General features: G+C 39.0%; 1 protein-coding gene across 1 annotated transcript; it reads right to left on the minus strand.

Annotated features, from left to right (window-relative positions):
* Positions 1–1,551: 1,551 nt before the first annotated feature.
* Positions 1,552–10,605, minus strand: LOC135173027 (uncharacterized). Its single transcript, XM_064139602.1, has 11 exons — positions 10,448–10,605; positions 8,664–8,796; positions 7,470–7,667; positions 6,741–7,148; positions 6,514–6,668; positions 6,021–6,034; positions 5,753–5,939; positions 5,207–5,432; positions 4,350–4,658; positions 2,302–2,444; positions 1,552–2,213 (listed from the first exon to the last, which is right to left on the minus strand). The coding sequence occupies exons 2-11, from the start codon at positions 8,739–8,741 to the stop codon at positions 2,123–2,125; spliced, it is 1,809 nt and encodes a 602-aa protein (XP_063995672.1). The 5' UTR covers positions 8,742–8,796; positions 10,448–10,605; the 3' UTR covers positions 1,552–2,122.
* Between the last annotated feature and the right edge of the window lie 1,103 nt (positions 10,606–11,708).

Below are 11,708 nucleotides of genomic sequence, written 5' to 3' on the forward strand. Positions count from 1 at the left end.
AGAAATGAAATGTGTGGGTTAAATTGAAATAATTTAATCTCTGGTTTTTTATTCAGTTTAGTAAGAACTCCCATAGAAGGTGATGTAGCATTAAGTACTCCAACGTGTCTGTACATTAACGATTCGAAACTCCTCCTCTTTCCCTAGCAATGAGAGTGAAAAAAAGGGGGGGAGAGATTGAATAAAATGCCTGGAGTGCTCCAAAAGACTTCCGCGCGTGCATTCAATTTGCAACATTTAGGTACATATCGTAACGTAATTGCAGGCTCATTCGTGATATCAAGATCCATGGAGGGATGTGAGAGAATTGCGGTAAGAGGAGAGGAGTTCAACAGGGGCAATCGGTACTTAGCCTTTCTGGTGGGTTATTTGTTCAATTTGATGGTTAGCTTGAATTTTTCATATTCAATGAGGTTGTGAGAGTCCCTTGTAGACAGCAACAACCAATGTCGAGCATTCAGTGCCATTTTGTAGATATTTTTTTCCTATGAAAAAAGGGGAGTAAAATGCAAAGTTTTTTTTCAATTTCAGACGATAAAGGTCTTCATCTATCATTGACAAGAGTAAAAAATTAATTATTCCTTCTCTGCTATTCTCTATTTATAAATAATTCACCCATTAACCGGAAAAATATAAAGTTGACACAGTGAAATTCCAGCGCAGACAGTGAGCCAGACTGAATGCATCAGTGCATGCAGAGCTGCGTAACGAGGAAAAATGAGTGAATCTCTTCATACATTTTCCCACAGTTGTGGAGAAGCCCGTAATGAGTAGTTCTCTCCACTCGAGAATCCTCACACGAGTTTTCACGCTCATTATTGACGATAACCGCCGCCTGCCTCGTTACATCTTCTCATTATAATCACAATTGTTACGACTATTTTATGCGAGAGGAAAATTGTTTTATTGTTGTGACGAAAGAGTCATACTTTTTCATATTTCTCTATTTCATTATTCCCTCCGATATGACCTATTTTTCAAATTATATCCTCTAAAAAATTGTCAAGATGCTCACTATGAATTAAAAAAATAATCATTACTATAGAGCTTCGAAAAAGGTCTTATCAACAATTTTCCTCCCTCTTATGTTTCGGATTTCATATTGAAACCAGGCGGAGAGGGAAAATCCGTTTGAACGATTTTCCCATTTCGCTGCTGAATAATACCAAAGTTTACTTCCTTGTACCCCACATAAAAAATTACCCAAGCCCCGTATTTTCCGCTAGGACAGTCGTCCCAGTCACCGTCCTCGACTTTCCACCTACACTGAAGGTATTTTACCGTCGATAGGAAACGCCCTTGCGTCGTAACCACCGACACTTCAGTTCAACTACACACCGGCACAAAAATGCCCCCATACAGAATGGACATGATAATTTCACGTCTGACATGCGACCGAAAAGCATTTCGTAACATTAAAATACATTTTTTCCTCCCTTGCTGATGAAATCCTAGAAATAATGCAGCGAGCATGGCTACTTCCGTGAGAAGGAAAAAATCTCCCTCGCGATGAGGAGGGAAAATCCATGGGGGAATAGTAAACTCTCGAGGTCACTGTCCCGGGTTACTTTTATTTCAGCTGAATGTCGGATTGGAAAAAGACTGTCTGTGTGTTTTGTTCACAAGTATTGCAAGTACACGATAAGAATACAAACTGATCTCTCACTATCTCGATGTCGTGATCGGCACTAGGATAATCGTTATCCTTTCTCCTTCGTTGTCTTGCATTTATCGGAAAATAATCATTTCTATTTTTATGTAATCTGTGGCCAGGGTGATTGTGGGACGCCTAATCACTTTGTTAACTTGTTTTATTGAGTGGGTTGTAATGGTGTAACGCTTCCACTTTTATTCGGATTATGCATTTTATTTTGTTTATTCTGTGGAACATTTGGAAAATTTTCCACAATTTTATCGCTTCCTCTATTCGCTAGAAAAATAAAAATAAGACGTGCGAAAATGAGGAGAGCAAGAGAAAATTGAGAAAACGACTTTGTAGGGGGATTTGTAGAATTCCAGTGATTCTAGTAATGCAGAAATCTTTGATTTTGTTAAGTTGGAGTAAGCTGAACTCCCCCAGGTAATTTAAATTAATATTTGGAAGCTCTTGATGATTCATTGGTCAAAATACCGCGATTCTCAGCTTCTCGCGAGCTATCGCCTCCTGCCGATCCTTCGGGACGAATGGATTTGTCTCCAAATTTCCATTCAATCTAAAAATAAAGGAAAAATTGAAGCTCATGGTCTTAATATTAGAAATATGGAAATAATATTGTCCGAAGAACAGTGAAGAGAAATTACCTGTAGAGCTTAGTTGCTTCCTGGCAATCAACATTGTACCACCAATCGCAGGCGAACTCCTTCTGATTGAATAACGTCCCATTGCTGCAGAGAAATGACGCTCCCTGGTGACCCTCTCGTCCATCGTGGCACACGTGGTATGCCTGGAAAATAATTAGATGAATAGATTTTTTCATTCCTCTCAACACTTTTGGGTTTGCACAAATCTTTGTTGTAGTTTATCTATCATTATATTTTTGTATGGAAATCTCCATTAATGAGTCAATATCCAATTAAGCTCACATTTACAAAGCGGAAAATTCCAATAAACTATTGTTTAATTTTCAAAGAAAATCGAAGCGTGTAATTAGCGAAAAAATTTCACTGCATCAGAGTACCGGAGATTCGATGAACGCGTGTCTGATGAATCAGTGGCTCGATTACACGCTGTGTAACGTCATTTTGGTAGATGTGATAATTCAAGGAGTTTACGAAACAGTCGGGAGAATCACAGGCTCTTTCTCAACTTGCACTCTTCGTGGTTACGCCCGATTGAAATGCAGTATAATTTCACGCGATGGGGGCTCCCTATGGTTTCTAATCGATCATCGTAACATATTACGTGCATATTTACAGGGGAAAGATGTTAGAGAAAACAAAAATTGAAGAAAAAAGGTTTTCAATTGAAAAAAAACAGTAAAATATTTTTCCCTTCGTTTCTACATAATTATAACTGAACAGGCATTTCGACACATATCTTCACGCAATTATCACAATATTTATCTCTCCATTCATTCGTTTTATAAAAAATATTGACTCAATCACTCGTCGTTAAAAAAATCGTGAATGATAAAATAATTTCCCCGGCATTCTCCATGAAAAATCAGCCATCAAGCTTGAGAGAGACTGTTTCAAAAGTCCTAACTCGCCTTGAGGCCTTTGTAATACACAAGACCCGCTTTTTCTTATATAATAGCTTCACCGCGCGCTCCAATTCTCAACTCTCGGTTTTATCAGTCCTCGTTCGATCCTTCTCATTTCTAATACTAAATTTAGAACGAAAAAATTATTGGGGGTCTCATACGCCAAGAGAAAACCTCATGATATTCCTCCTCAGGTGGGAAAAGGGTGGTGGGGTGGGATTTTCAATGGATAATTTTTCGAATTTTATCTTCTACAGATTTATGCTTTAGCGACCAATTATGCGAGCGTTTCGAAACAGTAATGCTGATCCTCAGGCGACAATTACCTTCACTCTGGTCACTATTTCGAGTTAAATGCCTGCGAAGTCATCATCCGAAGTCCTCAGTCTTCATTCAAGCGCTCGGTCGCTTCCGCGTTGAGAAATAAATTCTCTCACAATCTGATTGGAATTTTGTATGGGAATACTGGGGCATTTTGGGTCGCAGATAATGCCAGGGGAATAATATTCATTCATTTTTACTTTACTTTCATTGAACAGGACTTAGTGAACGTTGGCGCCTCCGAGTAGAATTATTCATTGATAGACTCCTACAATAATTGTTAGTAATTTTCATTTGGTCATTAATTAAGCAATTGGATATTTAGATAAAATGTCGATAATAATATGGATCTCGATTTCTGCTAGAGGAGCTTATCAGAGTATTGGAATAGTAAAGTTGTCTTGCGGATTTTCAATGATACACTTTCATCGAGACTATCGTCCTTGTAATAATTCCCAATGCTCGGATTTTATGGTTTTTCTTTCTCTTTTTCAATGCACTCAATAACATTCTTATCGTTGTCAGACTTCTCGCTGGGGTATAACTTGTGGATAGATTGGGTTCCCAGTCCATAATTATGATGATAATGAGCGTGCATGAGCAATTAATGAGAAGGTGAATGCTTCAGGGGGCTATCGTGCGGCGTAATGAGTGCGTTAGAAACGTTAATGTCAATGACTTCACCGAACACATGATTTCATTTAATTAAAATCATTTGATTGTCGAGGCAAGAATAGTTTGGAAAATTTCACACCATTAAAGTTAATTGGAATTGATTTTATCATCTTCATCGATTTTCCGAGGAAATTCTTCTATGGAACTCACCTGACAGCCAGTTTCAGGATTAGCATACATTCCAGGCACGTAGGGGACTCGCGAGCAGGAAAACGCCGTCTCCGGGACCTGATGGTATATCGGGTAGTCCACTCCCGGCGCTCCTGGAATTTTACTGAAATCCTGCTCCTTCTTCTTCTCCACTTTTTTAAACTGCAACTGTATGGGCCCATGAAATTGTTCTTGTTTCACCTCTCGGGGAGGCTGGGGAGGCTCTTCCTCAGCCTGATAGTCGTGGAATTCTTGGTACTCCTGGTACTCCGGGTAATCATCGTAAACCTTTATTCTGAACCTCTGATCCTTCAAGATGACATGAAAAAAAATTCCCCAAAACCCATTAATTCGCCTGATTTTATCAATTCTACTTCTGATTGCCCGACTATTAATTTCTTACATCGGAAAAGATCATTCACGCGAAATAATATCGCTCGACATAGAGAATTCTTCTCTGAACGAAGCGCCAACTTCATTCATCGTCTCAATTCACTGAGCTCGACCGCAGTCATAATAATCTGAATGCTCCAGTGATCTTCAGTACTTGAGTGCCAAAAAAATTGAGAAGAAAAAGGTAAAACATCCCGTGGCCAGTAGCCGTTTCAATCCCCCGCCGCAGAGTCAAGGTTACGATAATAACCACGAAAAACAATACCTCCGGAGTATTGCATAAACAGCTTTTTCCCATTTTCCATTTTTTTTCTCGTCAATTTCCCACGAAAGGACGTAAGACTCGTGTAGAAAAACCCACCGAAGAGTTACGCGGAAGTGGTCTGTATCTGATTGAAAGTAACTACTTGCGGCCACTGCAGGCGCTCAGAGCGCCACTGTACTGACTAGTTTAAGGAGCTCACCTGTGAGAGGGTGAAGGTGAATCCCCCGATGATAATGAGAATTTGTAGTGTCACTGGACAGCTCCTTGCCATGACCGCACTGAGTTTGACGTTGAGGTAAACTGCTCCAGCTTCCGTTGTATTTGAGCCTCTCTTGCCTGGCATGAGGTAAATTATGTCACAGAGAAAGTCACCAGTTACTGAATATCTCATGGGTAAACCCCACCCCTGCCTTACGAATGGAAAACTCGCGTTCAGATGTGTGATAAAAAATATCAATCGAATCAAAATATTTCATCAGCTCCTTATGATTATGTGATTATTTCTACTTTTCAAAAATTACTGCCCAATTAATTTTGAATACGGAAAATTCCAATGGATCGTCTCGTCGTTTGATTGATGACACACAGGGATGCGAATTTCTAAGAGAGTTTTTCCCCCGAATATCTATTCAATGGAAATTCATGGCACAATTGTTCGCCTGAACACCGGGAAAGGAAAATACAATGTATTATTCGAGTTGAAAGAAAGTTTTCTAGTGGATTCTACTGCTTTCCATGAATTTGCTAGTGAACACGGCTCTCAGTGGTGGATGTATAATTTTCCTGCGGAGGAAAACAAGATCGTAAATTATGAGTGAGAAAAATAAAGGAGAATACTTTTCTCGGGAAGCGCAGACACTCCACCAAGAATTTTCGATGCGATGGTAATGAAATTTTTATAGGTTTTTCTTCCGAATAATTATGGCTGTGCCCTGCATTGGAATAAACACAGGGGTTGTTACTCCATCAATTATTAAGCACTGGATGAATTTAGAATTTCCAGGCTGACTTACATTCCTGCTTTTTCCTGTCCCAATAATTTTTATTACATATTCCATTCAGAAAAGACAAACAAACAAATTATGAAAGACTCAGGAAAAATGCGGTGAGAGTTACGTCAGAATTTCCACTTTTCCTGAGTTATTTGTATTAAATATTTCTCTCTGTAGAGTTCTGCGATACCAACGGACATCAAAACCAGCGGAGAAAGTTATCGCACGTCGAGAGTGCAATATTATTCGCAATTATCTTCGGTAAGTAAAGAAGACACTGGCAAAATGATGATCATTAATAAAGTTCTCAAGAAGAAACAGGATCGCTATAATTCAATATCTTGCAGGAATTATGACAATCCACTCGCGAATCACTCGTCAAATTTTTGTTATCAAAATTATTTATTCATAAATTGTCTTACAGAGGTACTAATATTAAAATTCAGTCGACGAATGGTGAATGATTCACGTCGTAATGAATGTCAGAGGCAATATATCATCCTCACATAATTACAAAATTTGAGGCGAAGGAAACGCAGGTGAAGATTTTGCGGAACTTTGGAAGTCCTTCACTGTAACTTTTACGACATTCCCCGGAGCAGGATTTTCCGTATGACGCAGCCTCCGATCGTGAAAATTGTCGACGAGTCCTTCATAATTTTCTACAAACTGCAAAAAAAATTATACTCCATTTTATGAGAAGTAAGGACACTACATGCAAAATAAAATCGCCAAATTGACCTGATATGTATTGAACACCGGTGAATGCTCATCACGTAGTTGGTCCCTGAATCCACTTCCGCTCCACTCGAGGGCATGAGGATGATCCCAGGAGGGATGATAGAATCCTGAGAATAAGATATGATTTGCAGGGATGATGAGGGGTTTGATAATAGGTTTATAGATCTTCGGGTGAGTAGGAGTGGACAAGGGAATGGGAAGTGGAATTTGTGGCTGGAAATTCACGTAGCCATGTGCCTGAGCTGGAGAATGATAAGTCGGTTCGTGGTGATGATTGGGGGGATTGAGTGTGAGGGTAGAATCGCCAATGGGTTTCCGGATGATGTACGTCGTGTCCACAGTCCTCGGATGATCGTAGTGATATCTGCCTTCCGGTGGGACGTATCTGTTGTCTATAGTCGCGTATACCTAGAGATTGTAAACTTAAAGCAGGACCTGAAGTGTTTTAATTAATTAAAAAACAAATCGTGTAAAATCAATTCAACTGGAAAAAAACACTCGCTCAAGCTGATTGTTTTTCTTATAAAAATCATTTGAGAATTGAGTTAATGTCATTCAAATTTAAGTAATTTTTCACCCACTCATGATCGATAATGCTACGATTACCCCACGATTTCGATTCACAATAGTAACCTGAACAAATGTATAAAATTAGGGATTGGTAATTCGTTGAATACTGTGTCACGAATTCAACAATAGAAGACACGATAATTGCTGGATATTACGTACCTTTATGACTTCAGCCTGGACTCGATCATGAGTTGGATGTTTGTCGGCATGCCGAGCCTCCAGAATAACGCCATCAACAACAGTGATACCTTCTTTATTCAGGCGATTCAGGGCCAGGCGGTCGGTTCTAAAAGCTTCTTCCGGAATTTTACCGCCGAGAGCCGGGAGCACTTGTTCCCGAAATATCTGACGCTTTTGCTTGAACCACAAAAATCATTTTCTCTACATTTAATTATTTTTTATGATTTTTCCAGATTTTTGCGGGGGGTAGGTCACCTAGGGAAGTACTTGACTGAAATCAAGGAAGCAATCATTGGAAATGAAGTGATTCGCGGATTTTCATTTCCCATGGCGGTTCCTAATGACTTCCGGACATCATCAGAGAACAGCAGAAATCATAAAAAATTGCGCGATTTAAGAAGTCATTAGAAATCATCAAAGTGAAAGAGAAATTTTTTATTCGAGATCGTGTCTGAACTTCATGAGATTCTCGTGTACTTATCATTGTCATGGTCATTAGTATGACATCCATCAGGTGCTCTCCAAATTTTTAATCTCTTTTCGTTCACGAATTTAGTATAAACAGGTACCTAAAACTGGCGCACCCAATATAAAACACTGGACTTTCATAGAAAAATCACAAAGGCCCTTCTTTCTCCCTAATTAAATTTTGCTCATTTAATAATAACTAAGAATATTATGCCGAAACTTGCAATTATCATTTCTGAGTTATCGCAATACGTCAGTTCGAGGTATTTTTATGAAACTCGAGTGTGCTACATTGATTCCGATAGCTTGAGGTACCTACTAAGAGCATCCAACGTAATTGAAAGTAGTGCACGATGCGGATGTAATATCTGCATCCTGAAGCAAAAGTGGGAGAAGCAGCAGTATATCTGTCCTGAAAACCTATCTCTTGATACATCCGCACACAATAACACCGTCACAGAACCTACGGCACCGTCGTACGAGTTGGGCAACAATCGCGCGCTTCCAATTCTACGCGCTCCGCTTCACACGGTTGAATAACTCTACAATCCTTTTAACTCAACATGATGATAAATTTTCAACCGGTAGAAATACCCCTACAATATCTGCAAAACCCTCCGTAAAAAAGAAAATCTCTGAAGAAAATGAAAATGTAAATTTTTCCAAGGGAAAGGACAATTAAATGGGGGAGAAATAATTGAAAACCTTTTGGCAACTGATCATTTCCGGAATAATGACAAGCAAGAAGGTCCAGTGGAAAAACCATCTCTTCCCCTTTCTCATGGTGGCTCCCCTTCAACTGCCTCTATGAACTCACATCCAGACTTCAAATCTCTTCCTGCAACAGAACAACAAAAAATCAACTTCGTATTTACATAATTCTGTGGAGGTGCATGGGATCCACACACAGTTACTTTCCACGTATTTCTCGTTCCCCCAAACTATCTCTCATCTGAGCATTTTATTTGAGATTAAATTGCTGCTGTTAGCTATCCTTGTATCATCTAAACGCTTCCAATCTGACGGAATGGGCATGGGCAATTACAACGGCACTAGTTAAGGCGAATGCATTGACGCCGAGTGAAAGTAAGGGGAGGATGATAGTTGTATAATTCCCCTGTTTCAGCCCAAAAATTTACCCAATTGAATGGACGAGAATAATTCACTGGATAACCTGAGGTAATTTTTTTTTTTTGCTGGAGGTCTTGGGACACGTGGAAACACCTGAAAAGATCGATCAACTCCCCGTGGTAAATTTCACGTCCCGACGCTTGTAAACAAAAGTGGCGTCTCGTGCATTCACGGGTTCGCACGCTGCAGCTCTTCGTGATGGCATCGTCATCGGTGGCAGATCTTTCAATCTATTTCACTGTCATCACGAATCGCAACGTAATCCTTTCACCGGATCGTCTTAATTCGGTGACTCTGGCGTTTTCTTTGTTGCGAATCATTTCGCGGAGGTCAATCTGATCGAATGCATCAGCAGATTTTTTTTATCACGTGTGGGACTGCCGACGCATTCGAATCGAATACAAATTTTTATTTGCAGACAGAGGTGGACATCAAGGGTATAATAATTATAACCTTGGGATCAGAAATTGAAAGTTTGATAGTATGAGTGCCCATTTTTTTAGTGAGTAATTAGTTCGAATATAATAATCGTGACAAATCAGAAATGAGTTGGCATCCCCCTTCATATTTATAGTAATAAGATTATTATTGGAAATTTATAAAATTTTCATTTATTTTTATTCATTTTACTGTCATTGGCTACGAGAGGGGTGGAACTGACCACCGCCGGAAGGTCTTCAACCTGGTATTTACCGAGTTATTTAGTTGAAAGTTATGATAATATCCAACATACAATAGAGTTCACAGCACAAAAAAAGATAAATATAGATTACTTGTGCATTGGAAAGTATAATGAACGCGAGTGAGGCAAAAACTCATGGGTTTTATGTTAACTATTTATTTCGGAAAATAAATAACCCCTTAATTCCAAATAAATTATTTGGATATAGAATTAGTTGGTAAGCGCAATTTGAATAAAAAATTGAGGAATGTGGTTATTTGTTTTTTCGGTTATCTTAGAACAATTAGGGAGAACGATGACGTCTGATCACGCTACCTTCCTGGTTTAATAGAGGCACAATTCTCTACGTCTGACTACCGCCTTTCCCAAATGACAATTTAATAATAATTGCCCCCATTCCCCCCACAGATTATCTTTCCAACCCGTGAGTTCACTGATAAAAAAAATTATTTCTATCGAGACGTCTTTCTCCTGAATCAAGTATGTAATTAAACCAATTTCAATTTAAAAACCTGGGGACGCATCTGGTTGACTCTCAACCTTCCCCTTCGTCTCTTCACGAGCACGTCCGGGGCCAGGATCGTAAATATTAATTATTTCTCTTTCAAATATATTTAATTAGATTGAATAAACCGCTCATGAAGAAAAATCTATTTTTCGATTTTGCGTTACCTACCAAACACTATTTTTTATTTTTATTTTTACACTATTATAAATTTCTAAACTTCGACGATGAACAGATTAGATATTTGTAAACTCTCCGAATTGACTGTGAAATATTATCGTTAGAGAACCAATCCGGCAATCACCTTCGATACCCTTAAGAAAGCTGAAAGACAGAAGACTGGTGAAGATGGTACTGAGCTGAGCTGCGGCAGTGGACCCCGTGATATACTCCAGAAGCTCGGAGCACGTGAGTCGTCTAGAAAATACTTTCACTGTTGAAGGCGTCTCCACTCACCCTCCTGAAGCTATCGAATGTATTCCTACCAAATCGAATCGAACATAAAAATCAAATTCCTATCGCAGGGATTGAAACGTCATTCAACGTTTTCTGATTGGTATAACATTTTAATTTTTTTTTTTTCGAATAGAATCGTGGGGTCGATTAATGCTGATTAACTGACAGCCCTTGTCACTGGCCTCGTTCATAACCACAGGGTTTTTTCAGGATTCCCGATTTTTCATTGACTTTTTCTTCACTCGCTAATTACAGAATTTTTCCCTCCTCATGTTATGCCTTAGAATGATCTTTGTAAAGAAATGCGATCGGATCATATTGAGTAATTACAAGTAAAGTATAAACAGTCTTCTTGAGGCTCAGGCGGAAGAGATTTCCATCCTCAAAGAATGGGAGTCATATGGTATCTGTGAGTGAACGATCTCGTCAATATTTACATTCAATTGTTTGTCTAGAAAAAAAAATATTACATGAAATTACTCTTTTCCTTATTGCTTGTCATCGGAAGTTCCCTGAATGCAACGTTTAACTTTCATTTGACACGACAAGTCGAACCGGGTAATTTTCCTACTTTGCATTGTCTTCAGCATATACACCCTCGCTCACCTGTGACCTGCCAACCACACTCGGACGCACAAAAAATAGGGAAAGTTTCTATGATTACATCAACCAAACTAAATCGTGGGAGAGCAGATTTACTCTGTAAATAATTAGAAGTTTTCGAAAATTGGCACCACTTCTGGAATATTTCATTACCGAGAAACTCTCATCACTCTAAGCTCAACTTATTATGTTTTTCTTGCAATTTTGATCTTCTCCTGTTGAACTATTAAAATATTGAGAATTCATGTGCCATTTCCGAGTGTGCGGATTACATCATAGAAGTCATCTCCTCTAACATCTCAAGTAATAAACGACATGTTAGGTCCCGGGAAAATTAAACGCAGAACGTTCTGCAGGTCTGAGCATGTGACAT

Source organism: Diachasmimorpha longicaudata, chromosome 2 (genome assembly GCF_034640455.1).
Source record: "Diachasmimorpha longicaudata isolate KC_UGA_2023 chromosome 2, iyDiaLong2, whole genome shotgun sequence".
NCBI lineage: Eukaryota > Metazoa > Arthropoda > Insecta > Hymenoptera > Braconidae > Diachasmimorpha > Diachasmimorpha longicaudata.